The following is a 13,804-nucleotide window of genomic DNA, read 5'->3' as shown; positions in this document are numbered from 1 at the left end:
TGAGCTAAATATTGTTCAACAATTCCTTGAAATTTAGCCCAGCGGAATATGAGCAAACTGTTTGTAGCACAATTCTCAAGCAAACAGGATTGAGAATTAGCATCTATTCTTTTCCCCTTCCAAATGTTTAGTACATTTATCAAAAGAATGCAAATTCTTTTTTGTATAAAATTAAACTGGGATTGGAAACACAACATATTACCCATTTATCAGTGAAAACAAAATGGCAACCTGACAGATATTCGTCCATGAACAAATACTAATACAAAACAATCTTCAATTCTCTCTTTCTCACCCTACATAGATAACACGATACTTACGGTGAAATCCAAGCCTACTTTAATTTTAATATGGTGAATGGTCTTTGTCTGCATACCGTTACACAAGATCAGATAAAATTCACGTGGGAAAAATTGACTTCACAAGTATACTGTCGAAGGTGATGTAAAAAATTTGTGGGAAACCACACTGAAAAATACGCAAAACCAAATATTTTTTTACGGCGAGGTAATTACAAGCTCTTGCATTCTTTAACAACGGTAACAAGCGACACTTTATCCCACAATCTCTGGTGCGAGATAAATCGCAGCAATAACAAATTGGATGTTTACCGATTAGTAAAAGTAAGAACGGATAAACAAGGTTTTATACCATATAGATACACCTACAGGGGTTTGAGAGGATTAAAATCTGTGTTTGAAAGAAAAGAAGTCAAGCGTATACAAGCTTTTACACGCGACCACTCTTCAATGCGATCAATGAACTTTACATAACGTCATTTTCCTTGTCAGAGCCTTGAGATTATTCGAGAACGCTAGCTTCCTGCTAAAGCCCACTAAATAGCGCAATTAATTTTAAAAAAACCTACAGTTAAAGAAATTCTCAGCAGGAATTTCAATTGAAAAACCGCAGAATAAAAAATATTAGGTTAATAAACTTAGCTATGGACTTACGATTGCAGCCATATCATTGATTTTGCGTTTCCCGGCAGAAGAATCCTACAAACTTCGGCGATCCCAGGTAGACATGGCCATCATTAACAGCGCGTTTTCTTCTTGTTTCCATAAAAATTGTACTCTAATGTCAGCGCCAGGGATCCACAAGTTTTTTCTCTTCTACTGCGGGAAATTACGCAGTTGTTTTGTTCGCTTTCTTCCCGGTGTTTTGCATTGGAACGAAACGAACTCCACGTCAAAACTGAGCCGTGGCACTCAGCTGACTCAGCGGATATCCGCCAAACCGTATGCGTTTCATGGAAGTGCGCATGTATACGTGTCTAGCCTCGTTATAGTGTTGCGATCGTGAGTGCACTGGATCCGAACTGGCGGGAAATTTTTCTTTGGATCTGAAAGAAATGTGATGTTTGTTGTTGTTAGAAAAATTTCACCTCATTTTGTGCGGATCCTTCCATCTAAATTAGTAAAGAGGACGATGATTGGCGATTCAAAGTTTTCTACATTTATTTTCCTTGATCTGGAAACCACTGGATTACAAAAACCTGTAGAAATCACTGAGCTCAGCATGATAGCTGTGGAACGAATTCACCTCATCGAAAGCTCGAAAACGAAAAGTATCCCTCGTTTGCTGGACAAATTTACCACTTGCGTTCGACCTAAAAAGGAGATTGAATCATATGCTTCTATGGTGACTTGTTTATCGAACGAAGATCTTGAGAACAAGAAAGAATTCGACAATGAGCTGGGAAATATTGTGAGATCATTCATCACGAGGCAAAAGCAACCAACATGCTTAGTAGCTCATAATGGCGATCATTTTGACTTCAACATACTTCTTTCTCATCTACAAGCTGTCGAAATAACGCTGCCTGAAAACGTCTATGCCTCTGATTCAATTAAAGCGTTTAGAAAACAACACAAAGAAGCTAAGAACGAGTCGAATAATGAAGAGATTACAGAAGAGAAAGCAAATGGAAAACGAAAAAGGTTCTCTTGCGCGTTGAAAAATTTGTACAACAACTTCGTTGGAGGGGAAATTGAGAACGCTCATAGTGCTGAAGGAGATGTATTAGCCTTGTTACGACTTGTTATACACAAACCAGATATTCTGGAGTATTTGGAAAATGGAGCTTATCAACTGTGTTGCCAGAACAAAGACAGTACAAAGCATCCCTCCAAGAAACCGAGGGTGTCTTTAGACGAAAAGGACGCAAACCAAGTACAAGATGAGTATTTTTCACAGTTAGAAAAGGAAGGTCTTTTATGAAGAGAGAGGCATTTACTCAAACCAAGAACACTGAAAGATGTCTACATGGAAACAGCTCAGAACAAAACACCCCTTTTATCAATGTAGGTCAAAATGCCCCGAAGAAATGGCCCCTGGGATTTATAAGCTTACTTGAATACTAAAATCTTTGGGGCAGCACGTTTTAAGAACTGGGGCGGATCCAGGGGTGGTTCGGGTGGTTCGGTCGAACCCCCTAAACTGAAAGAAAAAACAATTTAACGCATGCGGTTTTTGACGAAAAAACATAAATGAACGAAACAAAATGCCAGTCAAAATTCGTTTTATATAAGCGCTTCCGTTTTAATTTGTCTACTTGGTAAAGTAACGGGTTCGTTATTCACTCTCCTAGCGCCTTAAGTGGCCATTAGTGATTTTAGTTTCATTTTCTGAGAGTCAGTTGATCACGTATTGTAAAGTCTAAAACGTAGTCCTTGTTTAACAAAATTGCTTTAAAAAATGATGGTTTGTTAAGGTGTTAAACCGTCCACAATCATCCCTCAAAATGCTGGAAATCGCATTTCTGAGGACTTCAATTTCAAAATTTACTGGGGGAGCATGCCCCTGGACCCCCCTAGAAAGGTACGCCTTCGGCAGCCCATTTGTTCGAACCCCCTTGTTTGAAATCCTGGATCCACCCCAGAAGAATGAGGAATTATATACAGCCATTTTTTCTTGAGAGAAGTTTTCGTCCATGAATTAAGTATTTCTTTAATGTTGTAAAGGGGGCATTTTGTCTAAGGGAATGTTTGACTGGTTACCATAACCTTATTATTATTCAACAAATTGTCACGGTGCTTATCTTTGGTCAGAAACTCCTTGATATCCATCATCCCTTCAAAGCATATCCTGCGATCCTGTGTATTTTCGGTAGTAAAATAGTTTTCATTAAGAATTTGTTGAATATTAAATAATTACCAGTATCTTGCTCAATCTTGTGGAATATTGTCTAATTTTAGCGGACTCAGCCTACGGCTCATCAGCAAAGTGTGAGACAAAATTCCACACAATTTTGCAGGATAATTTAATGATATTTCACCAGGTTACCCTTGGGGTTGACAGACCAGGCTTAGCCTGCGAATACAGCTGCCTCTCATCGCTCCTGCTACTACGTGTGAGAGAGACGTCTGCGATTCATGGCCAGAAATTCTATACTGATGACGTAAAGGCATTTACTCAAGCTACCGTATTTATTCGGTTATAAGGCGAACTCGGTTATAAGACGCACCCCAAACTTGGCAACTTTGTCATGCTTAGTTTCTAAACTGAAAATTCTCCGAAACACTCGGTTATAAGACGCACCATGAGTTGGAGAGTTGTAAAGATTCGGTGATCAATTTAAGACAGTTCTTCTTACAGAATTTGAATGATTGAATGTTGTTCAGGGTAGTACCCAAATGCAGGGTCATGTAAAGAGGCACAAAGAGAAAAATTTGAGAAGTTTGTTTACACCAGCCAGGTCAGTGACAGCTGTAGGTCTGAAAGGACCATTACCTGGGTACTACTTTTCAGTTTTGTGTATTAAGTCCAATGGAGCATAAACTTTGCAACATAATAGACAACAATTTTGGTTTTTGGTGGGAAAGTGAAATCATACAAGTTATATTACTGGAAGTTTGTTAAATTACCTTCAGCAGTTTCAAAGCAACCTCCTTTGTTGACACTCTGAGTGATATTATAACGAAAAGGTGTGGCTGACTCCATTCTTGTCCCCAGAGATCTGAGAGATACATGTCCCAGTCTCAGACAGTGAGGTTTGAATGGGAAATGCATGGCTCTGGGGACACATGATTGATTGGCTAGGTAGGCTAGGGAGTTGATATAAAGCTGTATGAAAGATGCTTGCCAACTTTATTTTGGGCAACTTTTTTTTTATTTTAAGTAACTTTTTTCCTTTGGAGGAATTCTCTTTTATTCTGAGCAATTTCTAGACCGAAGATTTCGGAAGGTTGTCCTAGTGTTGTTTGAATTAGGCCATAAATCTGAGCATTTTTTAAACTTTTTCGAAGATTTAACAAAGTCTGCCGAATATTTCTGAGGAAGTTCTGAAGATGTTTCAACTTTCAAGCTTATTCAGTATTAAAAAATCGGGGGTCACAGGAAGCAGAATCATTGGACTTTGGATATTCAAGATTCCTGTCTTATTTTACCACGATGATTTATGATTCATTTATAAATTTTATTCAATATTCATGATTCATTTTTCATTCTTTATCCAGCTTTCAAAATAACGTTTTACCAGTTTCTGTTGTTTTTTTCACTCACAGGCTGGTTGCGCATTCCGATTCCCTGCTAACAGTCTCCTTTTCCAAGTGGAGACTCTTCTAAATATTCACTGTGGGTAACATACCTGATCACTGTAAAGTTAGTAAGGGATGAAGATGTGAAGCCAAGGGTACAATTGTGTTTCCATTGCTTTCCTATAGGGGGGGGGGCTCGGGGCATGCTCCCCCAGGGAATTTTAAAAATTAGATGCTCAGAAATGGGATTTCAGGCCATTTCTGGAATATATTTGTTAGGAATTAAGTAAAATGACCCATCAGTTTAATTTTTGTTACATTCTATATCAACAAGCATTCAATATCTATGGAGACATTCATTTGTTCGGGGGAAATTTTCTAAAAAGCAATGTTTTGGATTTTTTGGAGCAACTTTTTCAGAAATTTCAAGCACATTTTGGGACCAATTTTGGTAAATTCCGAGCATCTTGAACACACTTCCCAAGAACGTACGCTGCCTAGCTGGCACCAAAGATTTTATACGCAACATTCGAAATTTAACGTTTTAAATTGTAAGTTTTATTTCTTAGGACTTTTTATAGCGATGTTAATCAATTAAGGGTGTTTTAATTTTTTATATTTTTAATCATTTTAATTATATTATCTATAGTAGCTAGCATTTTTATATTGTTTATATTTTAATTAATTTAGATTTTAGTTTTTAATTTCGTGAAATAACTGTAAACTAGCCGTAAAGCTAAGCTTATTTCACGCTAATAAAGTATCTATCTTTCTATCTTGGGCAGCCTTAGTTTGAAATCTAGCCAATCAAATCAACCGTTAAAAAAATACCTTTGTTGCCAAACGGAGTTTCAAATAGACGCAATTTAAAACTTGCCTTTTATTTGTTAAAATCCAGCCAATCAAATCATGTGTGCCCAGAGCTTTGTTTCTCACGACCAGTGCCATGGGGACTGGGAACGAGTCAGTGACTCATATCATTTGCTCATCATGTGAAATGTCGTCAATCCGCCAGTGGTAAGTCGTTATTCGGAGTCGGGGATTCCCCTGTTTCGCTGAAAGCGCTTTATGCTACGCAGCACATTTTTTTTTAAAGGAACTCGTTTGCATTCCCAGCACTTTCGCTTTCGCCTACCATCAGTGGGAGTGGATGAAGTTTTACGCCGTAAGGTTGCTCAAGGAATATGACTTCAAATCATTCCGTTATTGAATTTGTCGCTGAAGAACTCGAAGAACGTTACAAATGTATAGTTTGTCATCATGTCTTGAAGGATCCTGCTCAGTCATCTTGTGGCCATAGGTGAGTATATGACGGAAGTACTAAACGAAGCAACCTATCTGTATTGAGTAAGGGTTTTTCTACCCATTTTACACTGTTTAGTTGTTCGACTCGTAGAAACTGCTTTCCGTCAGTCGTCTCACAAGTTATGAAGTAATAGGTCGTAATAAGGGTATTACCCCATACAACGATCCTTCGCTGCTGAACAGATGCTGTAAAGAATTGATTTTTTTAACTGCTTAAAGTGCAACAGACCAAAGGTACAACGTAAACCTTTGTTGAACTTCTGCTGCGTTGGATTAAAAGAAATTTGCATTCTATTATGCTTTCAAACGATTTGGTTCAATACTTGTGTTGTCGTGTTCCTCAACAGAGCTCAATAATATCATGGAATAAAAACATCAAATTTTTGGTCGACGATACATGTAAAGACGACGTTTAGATCTATTGCAGGTTGGCAAAACGAGTGAGAAACTGAGAAATACATACTACATACTATTTTGATCAATTCGGGTCCACAATGCACGCAACGGGAAATATGCAAATTAAGTATGGAAACAATTCGGAACTTTGCGGAAAACCTTGTACGTTTTTGAGTGAAGATCTAAAAAAAACCATCAGAAAGCAATTGAACCTCTAAAAATCTTGCCCGAGCAACGAACTGGCGAACATGTATTGCAAAATCGCGTTACTCAAGTACTGTAGCTCAAATTTCAGACAATTTTGTGCACAAAACTCAAAGCCAAATAACATATTGCATTTACAATAGTTGATCAACATTTGTCGTTACATCGTCACCAGCTTTGTTGAACTCAACCAACTAGATCAAAATATGTCAGCTGAATATTGAATTATGGAATTTTCTCAAGTTTTAACAATGAGTCATAAACGTATCCCGATGCCATCATTGTTAAGTTACGTCGGATGCGGTGGCGTGATGTCTAGAGATTACTAATCTTTTCGACCTTTTCCGGTTCCCCATATTTAAAGTTATACATAGAAGTGACGTCAGTTCCAGCGCTGACTGCTGCTTCTATACTAGCTTGCAAAAATGGCCGTTTTTTTCTGCGAACGCAGCGGTCTTCAGACGAGAAGCGAGGGAAAAACGTCAGTTAAACTACTTCCGGTGCGGAAGTGCGCAACGCTAACCAGTTAGACTACTCGATCAATTTTCCTTGTTTGATTGTGTGAGCGAACGACAAGTTTCCTTACCAAGTATTTTTTGTTATTTGACAAGTTTTTCTTGGAAGCCAGAATACTGCGGAGTTTCTTGAAATGTCATAGAATTCGTTCGACAAGTTTTCTTTGATAAGTTTCCACATTCAAATACTTTGCCGAGTACAAGAGCAAATAAAAGTCTTGCTGGTGTATAAATTTTCTTATAAAATTGCTTCTAGTAAGAGCTCTTCTAACTAAGTTCGGTTACGAATTGTATTGGGGGTTTACGCATGATAGCAAAAATGTTCCGGTCAAGCTTTGCTTTTAAGACTTTTAACGTCATTAGCCTCGCGGAATCTGGGCGTAAACGTTAAGCTAGGTTTCCGGATGACATTCAGTTTACGGCAAATGGAGAGGCTTACAAGTTCACAATGGACGTACAAAACGCCGAATTAACGGAGTGCTAACTTATTCAATCGACCAAGAAGCAAAAGCAGCTTAAAGAGGTTCCAAAAGGGGAGGGGCCGAAGCGAAGTGCCCGAGTCGCCCCTATACCCGACACTGCATTTGTATAATATACAATGCTGGACTGAGAATAAAACGAGGAGCGGAGTATTTTTTGACGAAACTCGAGATGTCTGGAAATGTGATATCTCATGTGTTTGATCTCGACAATCGAAATTGAAACTGAAACTAAAAGATAAGTTAAGACAGATAACCAAACCACCGTTTAATACGATTATTATTTTTCTTTGTTCGAACTTGGTGAAATATTAAGAGTTTGAGACGCCTTCAGTTTTTATTTAGTTTCCTTTTCTGCTTTTGTCTTAGTTTTAATTAGCTTGAATAAAAATACGATATGAATAAAAATAATACTAATTAAAGTAATTTAGTACTAACATATCTTTCATATTGCAGATTTTGTTGGTTATGTTTGGAGGAGATTTTTAAGAAAGAACCAACCAATCCCAAATGCCCTGATGATAACGAACCTCTAGTAAGGCATTTAATTTTCAGGGACAAGTGCGCTCAAAAAGAGATCCTTGCATTGGAATGTTATTGTCCAAAGAAATCACTTGGTTGTCCATGGTGTGGAAAACTAGCCCAGCTACAAGCACATGAGGCAGAATGCTCTTTTTCTGAAGTCAAATGCCTTTATAACCATCTTGGCTGCGACGTGGTTGTGTTAAGATACCAACTAGCGAAACATGTCGAAAATGATTGTCTGTACAAAGTCGTGGAGTGTCCTTACTGCCAGGGTGGATTCCCTGGGGTTAAAATGAGGAAACATTTGGAGGAGTGTGGGAAGTTCCCTGTGAAATGTCCTCATGGTTGTGATAAGAGTGACATTCCCAGGGAAGGCCTACAAGAGCACTCGAAATCATGTCCCCGTGCTCCTGCACAGTGTAGTTTTAGTTCCATGGGTTGTAACTTTCAAGGTTGTAGAGAGTCGTTAGAGGAACATCTTCGTACTCATACCACGGAGCATTTAACACTCTCGGGTAAATTCATTGAGAACGTGTTAGAGCAAATGAAAAACTTACAGCTGAAGCTGGGCGCTGCTCAAGAATTGAACCAAACTTACGAAGCGCGGCTAGAACTGCAAAATGAAGCCCTGGCGTTAAATAAGCAGACACTCTCCACGCATCAAGTAAAGCTTGCAAGAGTCGAAGAGAACTTGGACATTCAGCGTAAAAGCTTGGACGAGCTTAAGAAAAGCGTCGAGACAATGGTTAACTCCAAAGAAAGTAAATCGACCAGTGAGGAAGTGAAACAGCGTTTGAATTTCCAGGATGAAAGGTTAGCGGTACTTGCAGACGAAGTCACAAGGCTCGGCGCCACCGCTGAGGGATCGCGTGCGCGCTCCCGGGACTACGAGCGGGCATCCATGCCGAGTCTCGCTGGAAGCGATCATCGGTTCGACCGCGTGGAACACTCGTTAACTTTGCACGAAATTCAACTCGCTGATCAGGATCTTAAGCTTCAGATATTGGAGACGACTTCTCATGACGGAACATTTCTATGGAAGATCGACAACTTTCAGCGCAGATTTCGCGAGTCCGTCGAAGGAAAGACAATCTCTATATACAGCCCTCCGTTTTATACAGCGCGCTACGGCTATAAGCTCTGCGCACGTGCGTATCTCAATGGCGATGGACCAATGGGAAAAGGAAAATACATATCTCTGTTTATAGTGTTAATGCGAGGGGAATATGACGGTTTGTTATCGTGGCCATTTCAGCAGAAAATTACCATGAAGCTGCTGGACCAAGAACGAGTCTCTCATGTAACCGAGACCTTCCGACCGGATCCGAACAGCTCGAGTTTCCAACGACCGCGCTCGGAGATGAACGTCGCCTCGGGCTGCCCGCTGTTCTGTTCGCATAGCCTGTTAAGATCAAGAGGGTATGTTCGCGATGACAATATGTTTATTAAGATAATCGTGGACGGAACTGGGTTGCCGATGATTTAAAATATACGCTGGAATTGAGGAGGGAAAGCCTCACAACGAAAAAAAAAAACCGGAGAATCCTGATCATTGATGACGGCTGAAGTGCCAAGTGCCAAGCTTTGTAATCTCTGCATCATTTGCCCAGTCTTCTGCTAGGTAGCAGCAATCTCCTAGCTCATAGAAGCTTAACAAGTTCATAAAATCAAGAAATCAGTCAGGATAAAGGATCGCAAGGAGTAAAGGGAAAAGAAATGTGACAATTTGTCGTCGTGAAAAGCATGACGGGAAGACTGAAAGTGAGCTTTGTACCAAATTGGCGGATGGTTGCTATTGAATCAACATAGGTTTGATGGAATCAAAGATATGATCGATATTCGTGTGGATAACTGCTTTGAAATCAAGAATTCCAAAGTCAAAGTTTCTGACAAAGTTCGTGTGCGGCTGTGTGATTGGTTGCCGATTGAAAAATGTGGTGTGAATGCCTTTGCCAAGGAATCAAACAACTCTATTGTGTGCGAACAAATGTATTCGGGGGTCTCTGATGTATCACGTGATAGATGTAACGAAGAAAGCCAGTTACATTTAAAAAATGACAGAAAAAGCAAGACAACGTGAAAAAGAAATAATAATAAAGCTTTATATCTATTTATTACTTAGGCAATTAACTTTTATTTATTTTTAAGTTGCGATGACAATATTTCAGTGTTGCCAATTTTTTAGATGGAAATTGTCTGCCATCCTTCAGCTTAATAATAAGTTCTTTTTAAAGAACTTGTCAAATATATTTCAATACAGTTATAGTGCGGGCAAAGGACGATTATTGTTATTTTTTTTGAGTGGGGCCGGGATTCTAATGTTGTTATTAAACAAGTGTGAGATACAGGTGTAGAAATATTGACTGTAATGTCACCGTTCACTAATGCGGGAACAAAAGAATATATGAACGGCATCAAGAAGCAGTGCCTAGCAGTAGCGAGGACTGAAACATTTTTTTCCCACCAAAAGAAACTTTAGCAAACAAGCCGGGTCGTAGCCACACTTTTGACATAGACAAGGCAAAAAATGTGAGAGTCGAAGGCACGAGCAGTTAACGGGGTCTAGAAAGAAAAATTTTAAATCTAGAAGCTCTGAGACACTATTTTTAGCATTTTTTTGTGAGGTATTTCTTCAAAAAGATCAATCAGGTACGATTGGGAATTATTTTCCCACCTGAACGTTGTTTGGTTTTATTTTGGGTTTAAATCTAGACGAGGCAAGTGCCTCGTCTTGCCCCTTGCTAGTTTCGGCCCTGACAAGTAAACGCATTTTAAATCCTCACTACGTCTAACTCCTGACGTTGATAATTTTTACGACTTTTTTTGCAGAATGCAAAATACGAGTTTTGTAGCTATAGGGGAAGCCAAATTCAAAACGTTTCAGCTGATAAGGGCTTAAATATAATTAGCCAAAACATCTTTTCCTATCGTTTAGCTTGTATGCTTGAATTGGAGGCCAAAGCTATTTTACGACAAGATGCTTTTTTCAAATCAAAACATCATACAAAAGTAATAGCATAAAAAAGATATATTTTTATTTTATGGTTTAGATTATTTTTCTGAGAATAAGAGTGTTAAATATCTATTTTATGGAAGACTTTAACGATATTAGACGTCAATAAAATAGTTTTGTTACAGTTGACATGTCCAATTTAATAGGTTCTTTAGCGCCGCTTTTCTACAGACTCCCGCGTGACTTCGTTACAAATGTCAATAAATATAAATTGTACTATGTGATGAAAGCATTGAAGAAGTACTTTGAAAAGAAAACTATAGAAACTATCTATAGAATTCCGTAGATGTGACCAAGGGTATTAGGCTCGCTTTATTCCAATTCGAAATTATACATTCATCATATCTTGCCAACCAATGCAACTCTTTTCAGAGATCAGAAGATCATTCAAGAAGACAAATGTCATCTTTGTGATCAAAAACAAACTTTAGATCTTTTTTGTTTCTTGCCCGGATGTGCAAACCTCCTCAGTCGCAAGTTTTTCTCACTATTGGAATGTTAAAAACGACGACTTTAGTAACTTGAACGACAAAAGTAACCATAATCTACGGCTTCACAAACAGCTTTAGCCAACAACTTGGTTTAAACCTCTGCCTAATAATCGCCAAGTATTTCATCTACTCTGCTTCAAGAGAACAAGAACAATACTATTTCGAAGCCAGCCTTGCTTTCAAGTAAACTATATATCTATTGAAAAGAGTACGTGCAAATCACAAATCATCTTTTGAATAAAATGTAAGCTAGCCATTTCCTTGACATTTCCTATGAATGTACTTTTAACCAAATAGTGAGTAAGTTAAGAATTTTTTATGTTAGTCACCATATAAGTAGAAAAACAAACTTGTATTACAATTTATCTGGCTATTAAATCATGTAAAAGAACGTTCCCGGATAGAAAGCCCTTACTTAAACTTTGTGCGAAATGGAAATAAAATTTTCCTTATTCTTTACGATTTTGGCAGTAACTAGTAACTCAATTTAAGGTGATTCCACGGTATTGCATTGCGCATTCTAGCTGCGCAGAAGTTTTCGCGTCATTTAGCGCGCGCACGAGCGCGCGCGCGCACAGAACACTACGAGATTCCCTTTAGGCTAAGCTCGGTAGGGAAATAAATGGTCATTTTCTCTTAAACGAGCACGGTGACCCCCTTTTTTTAATGCAATAATTTAAATGTCATACGGTTGTCTACAATATATTGCAATTTAAAGAAAAGTTTAAAATTCTACATTGAGATATTTTAATTTTAGTGCCGTTAAAAGCACGTTTTTAGGTAGTGCCGTTAACGTGCGCACAGAGCAAAATCTTTAATTTCTTCATTATCTTAACTCCTGTACAATAAGAATAGTTTTTAATATAAGATCCAAGTCTATTTTGTTGAACTAGACTAATTTTTTAATGCAAAAATGATTTTTCTCGAAACAATAGCAATCCCCATTTGGATTACTAGGGTTCCTAATATATACCTCGCGGGTCGTATATTTACTATAATGCCATCCATTTTACACAAAAACTAGCGCGGTGACCCCCATTTTTTATTTCATGTTTTTAATCCTCATAACATAATTGTAACCTGGACCAAGTTTCAGAAAATTTTTAATACTCCTTCTATTTCAGTGGAATCACCTTAACATAAGCTGTGTTTCTGTTCATTTAAGCTGTGATTTGTTCAATAAATGTTTTTCAAACAAACTAAAAACAAAAACGAAAAAGAAGTTGAAGCAGGAGCAATGGGCTCCTGGTTGAAGATGTTCCTCTGCGTGTCGTGATTGGTTGGTGGTTGCCATGGAGCCAAGTCCTTCTGTTCACTAGTGCGTCATGGTTGGTAAATGGTCAATGTTGATAAATGCACGCAAATCCTCAAGATTGAGTCACGTTCATAGTAGATTATCAGAATAAACATCCGGAGAAAACATCATCAAACTGCTTGAAAACTTAATGCCTAGACACGTTTGTTGTTTTACATGAAGCCAGGTACGTGATGTCTTAAAACTGGAATTTGACATACAAGAACTAATCAAACTAAGCATATTTGATTTGGGTAAAACCTAACATTGCGTTTTAAAAGTTAAATATGGTCATCCACAATAAAATTGTTTTTTATTTGGAGTCTGTTTCAATTACAATCTTGTCTGCCCAGTCCCAAAACCTCGTACCAAGGCATCTAGTGTCACTCCACCGTTAATAAATAAGACTTTCTTCTGAAGACCACCTTGTGTATTGTTACTTAAAATAGCGTGTTCTAGCAATCCCCTCAAGTATGATATCAAGACTAATTCGCGGTTAAATACTCTAGGATCCATTTACAAACTGAGATAATTTTAGCCTAAAATAAACTGTCGGTACTTTCTTGTGACGTTGCACTCAAATTGCGCCCCTCCAGGCAAGGGGAGAAACGAAGAAACAGTTATAACAGACTGGGTTTCGCACAAAGATTTCCGCCACGTACGTGGATAACTACTAACAATTTCCAACAAACATTTTGAAAAGACAGAGTTCTTTTTTGCATGTGAAGTTAATTTCGCAGGCTTCCTCCGAGGCAGTGTCATTTAATTCGCCCCCATCGAAAGGCTGAAGAGGTATTCCCCTGCCAATAACCGGAAATGCTTTAGATAAATAATCCAATTCATCAGTTTTACAGGAAATATCATGCTTGACCCCAAACTACAGGGAACTGTGCACGTTCTCAGACGCGCGTGGGGACCGCGAGCTCGTTTCCATTCAGCCACGCATATAAAAATTGCGCGCGTTGGACAGTATGAAAGGAACTCCGGAAAACGGCCTGCCTTGGCCTGCACGCTAGCAGAAAATTGTTAGAATACTTCACCCATGAAGAAAAAAAAAATGTCCAAAGTTTTTGACTGACTAGAGAACAAGTTTCACTGTCT

At 38.5% G+C, this 13,804-nt stretch overlaps 3 protein-coding genes across 8 annotated transcripts in view; 2 read left to right on the top strand and 1 right to left on the bottom strand.

The window, feature by feature from the left end:
• The window catches only part of LOC144663914 (uncharacterized), a 57,705-nt gene extending 56,482 nt beyond the window's left edge, over positions 1-1,223 (bottom strand). For all 5 annotated transcript variants that reach the window (XM_078524997.1, XM_078524996.1, XM_078524999.1 and 2 more), the window contains exon 1: positions 954-1,223. In XM_078524997.1, coding sequence (XP_078381123.1) covers positions 954-965 — 12 coding nt within the window. In that variant the 5' untranslated portion in view covers positions 966-1,223. The remainder of the gene's footprint in view (positions 1-953) is intronic.
• Positions 1,224-1,350: 127 nt separating this feature from the next.
• LOC144663951 (three prime repair exonuclease 2-like) lies at positions 1,351-4,448 on the top strand. Its single transcript, XM_078525053.1, has one exon. It carries the CDS (start codon positions 1,360-1,362, stop codon positions 2,221-2,223), a length of 864 nt encoding a protein of 287 aa, XP_078381179.1. The 5' UTR covers positions 1,351-1,359; the 3' UTR covers positions 2,224-4,448.
• Positions 4,449-5,529: 1,081 nt separating this feature from the next.
• LOC144663933 (TNF receptor-associated factor 3-like) lies at positions 5,530-11,871 on the top strand. 2 transcript variants are annotated; one of them, XR_013572701.1, is made up of 3 exons: positions 5,530-5,781; positions 7,837-11,319; positions 11,350-11,871. XR_013572701.1 is itself a non-coding variant. In XM_078525027.1 (2 exons), the coding sequence occupies exons 1-2, from the start codon at positions 5,666-5,668 to the stop codon at positions 9,389-9,391; spliced, it is 1,671 nt and encodes a 556-aa protein (XP_078381153.1). In that variant the 5' UTR covers positions 5,530-5,665; the 3' UTR covers positions 9,392-11,871. The 2 variants fall into 2 exon arrangements, 1 of the variants encoding a protein (XP_078381153.1); XM_078525027.1 differs by having other exon boundaries at positions 7,837-11,871.
• Positions 11,872-13,804: the final 1,933 nt, after the last annotated feature.

This window comes from Oculina patagonica, chromosome 8 (genome assembly GCF_052425735.1).
Source record: "Oculina patagonica isolate OP01 chromosome 8, crgOcupat, whole genome shotgun sequence".
Taxonomy (NCBI): Eukaryota; Metazoa; Cnidaria; class Anthozoa; order Scleractinia; family Oculinidae; genus Oculina; species Oculina patagonica.
Note: the sequence above shows the minus strand (reverse complement) of the source record. Positions and strands in the feature narration are given on the sequence as shown.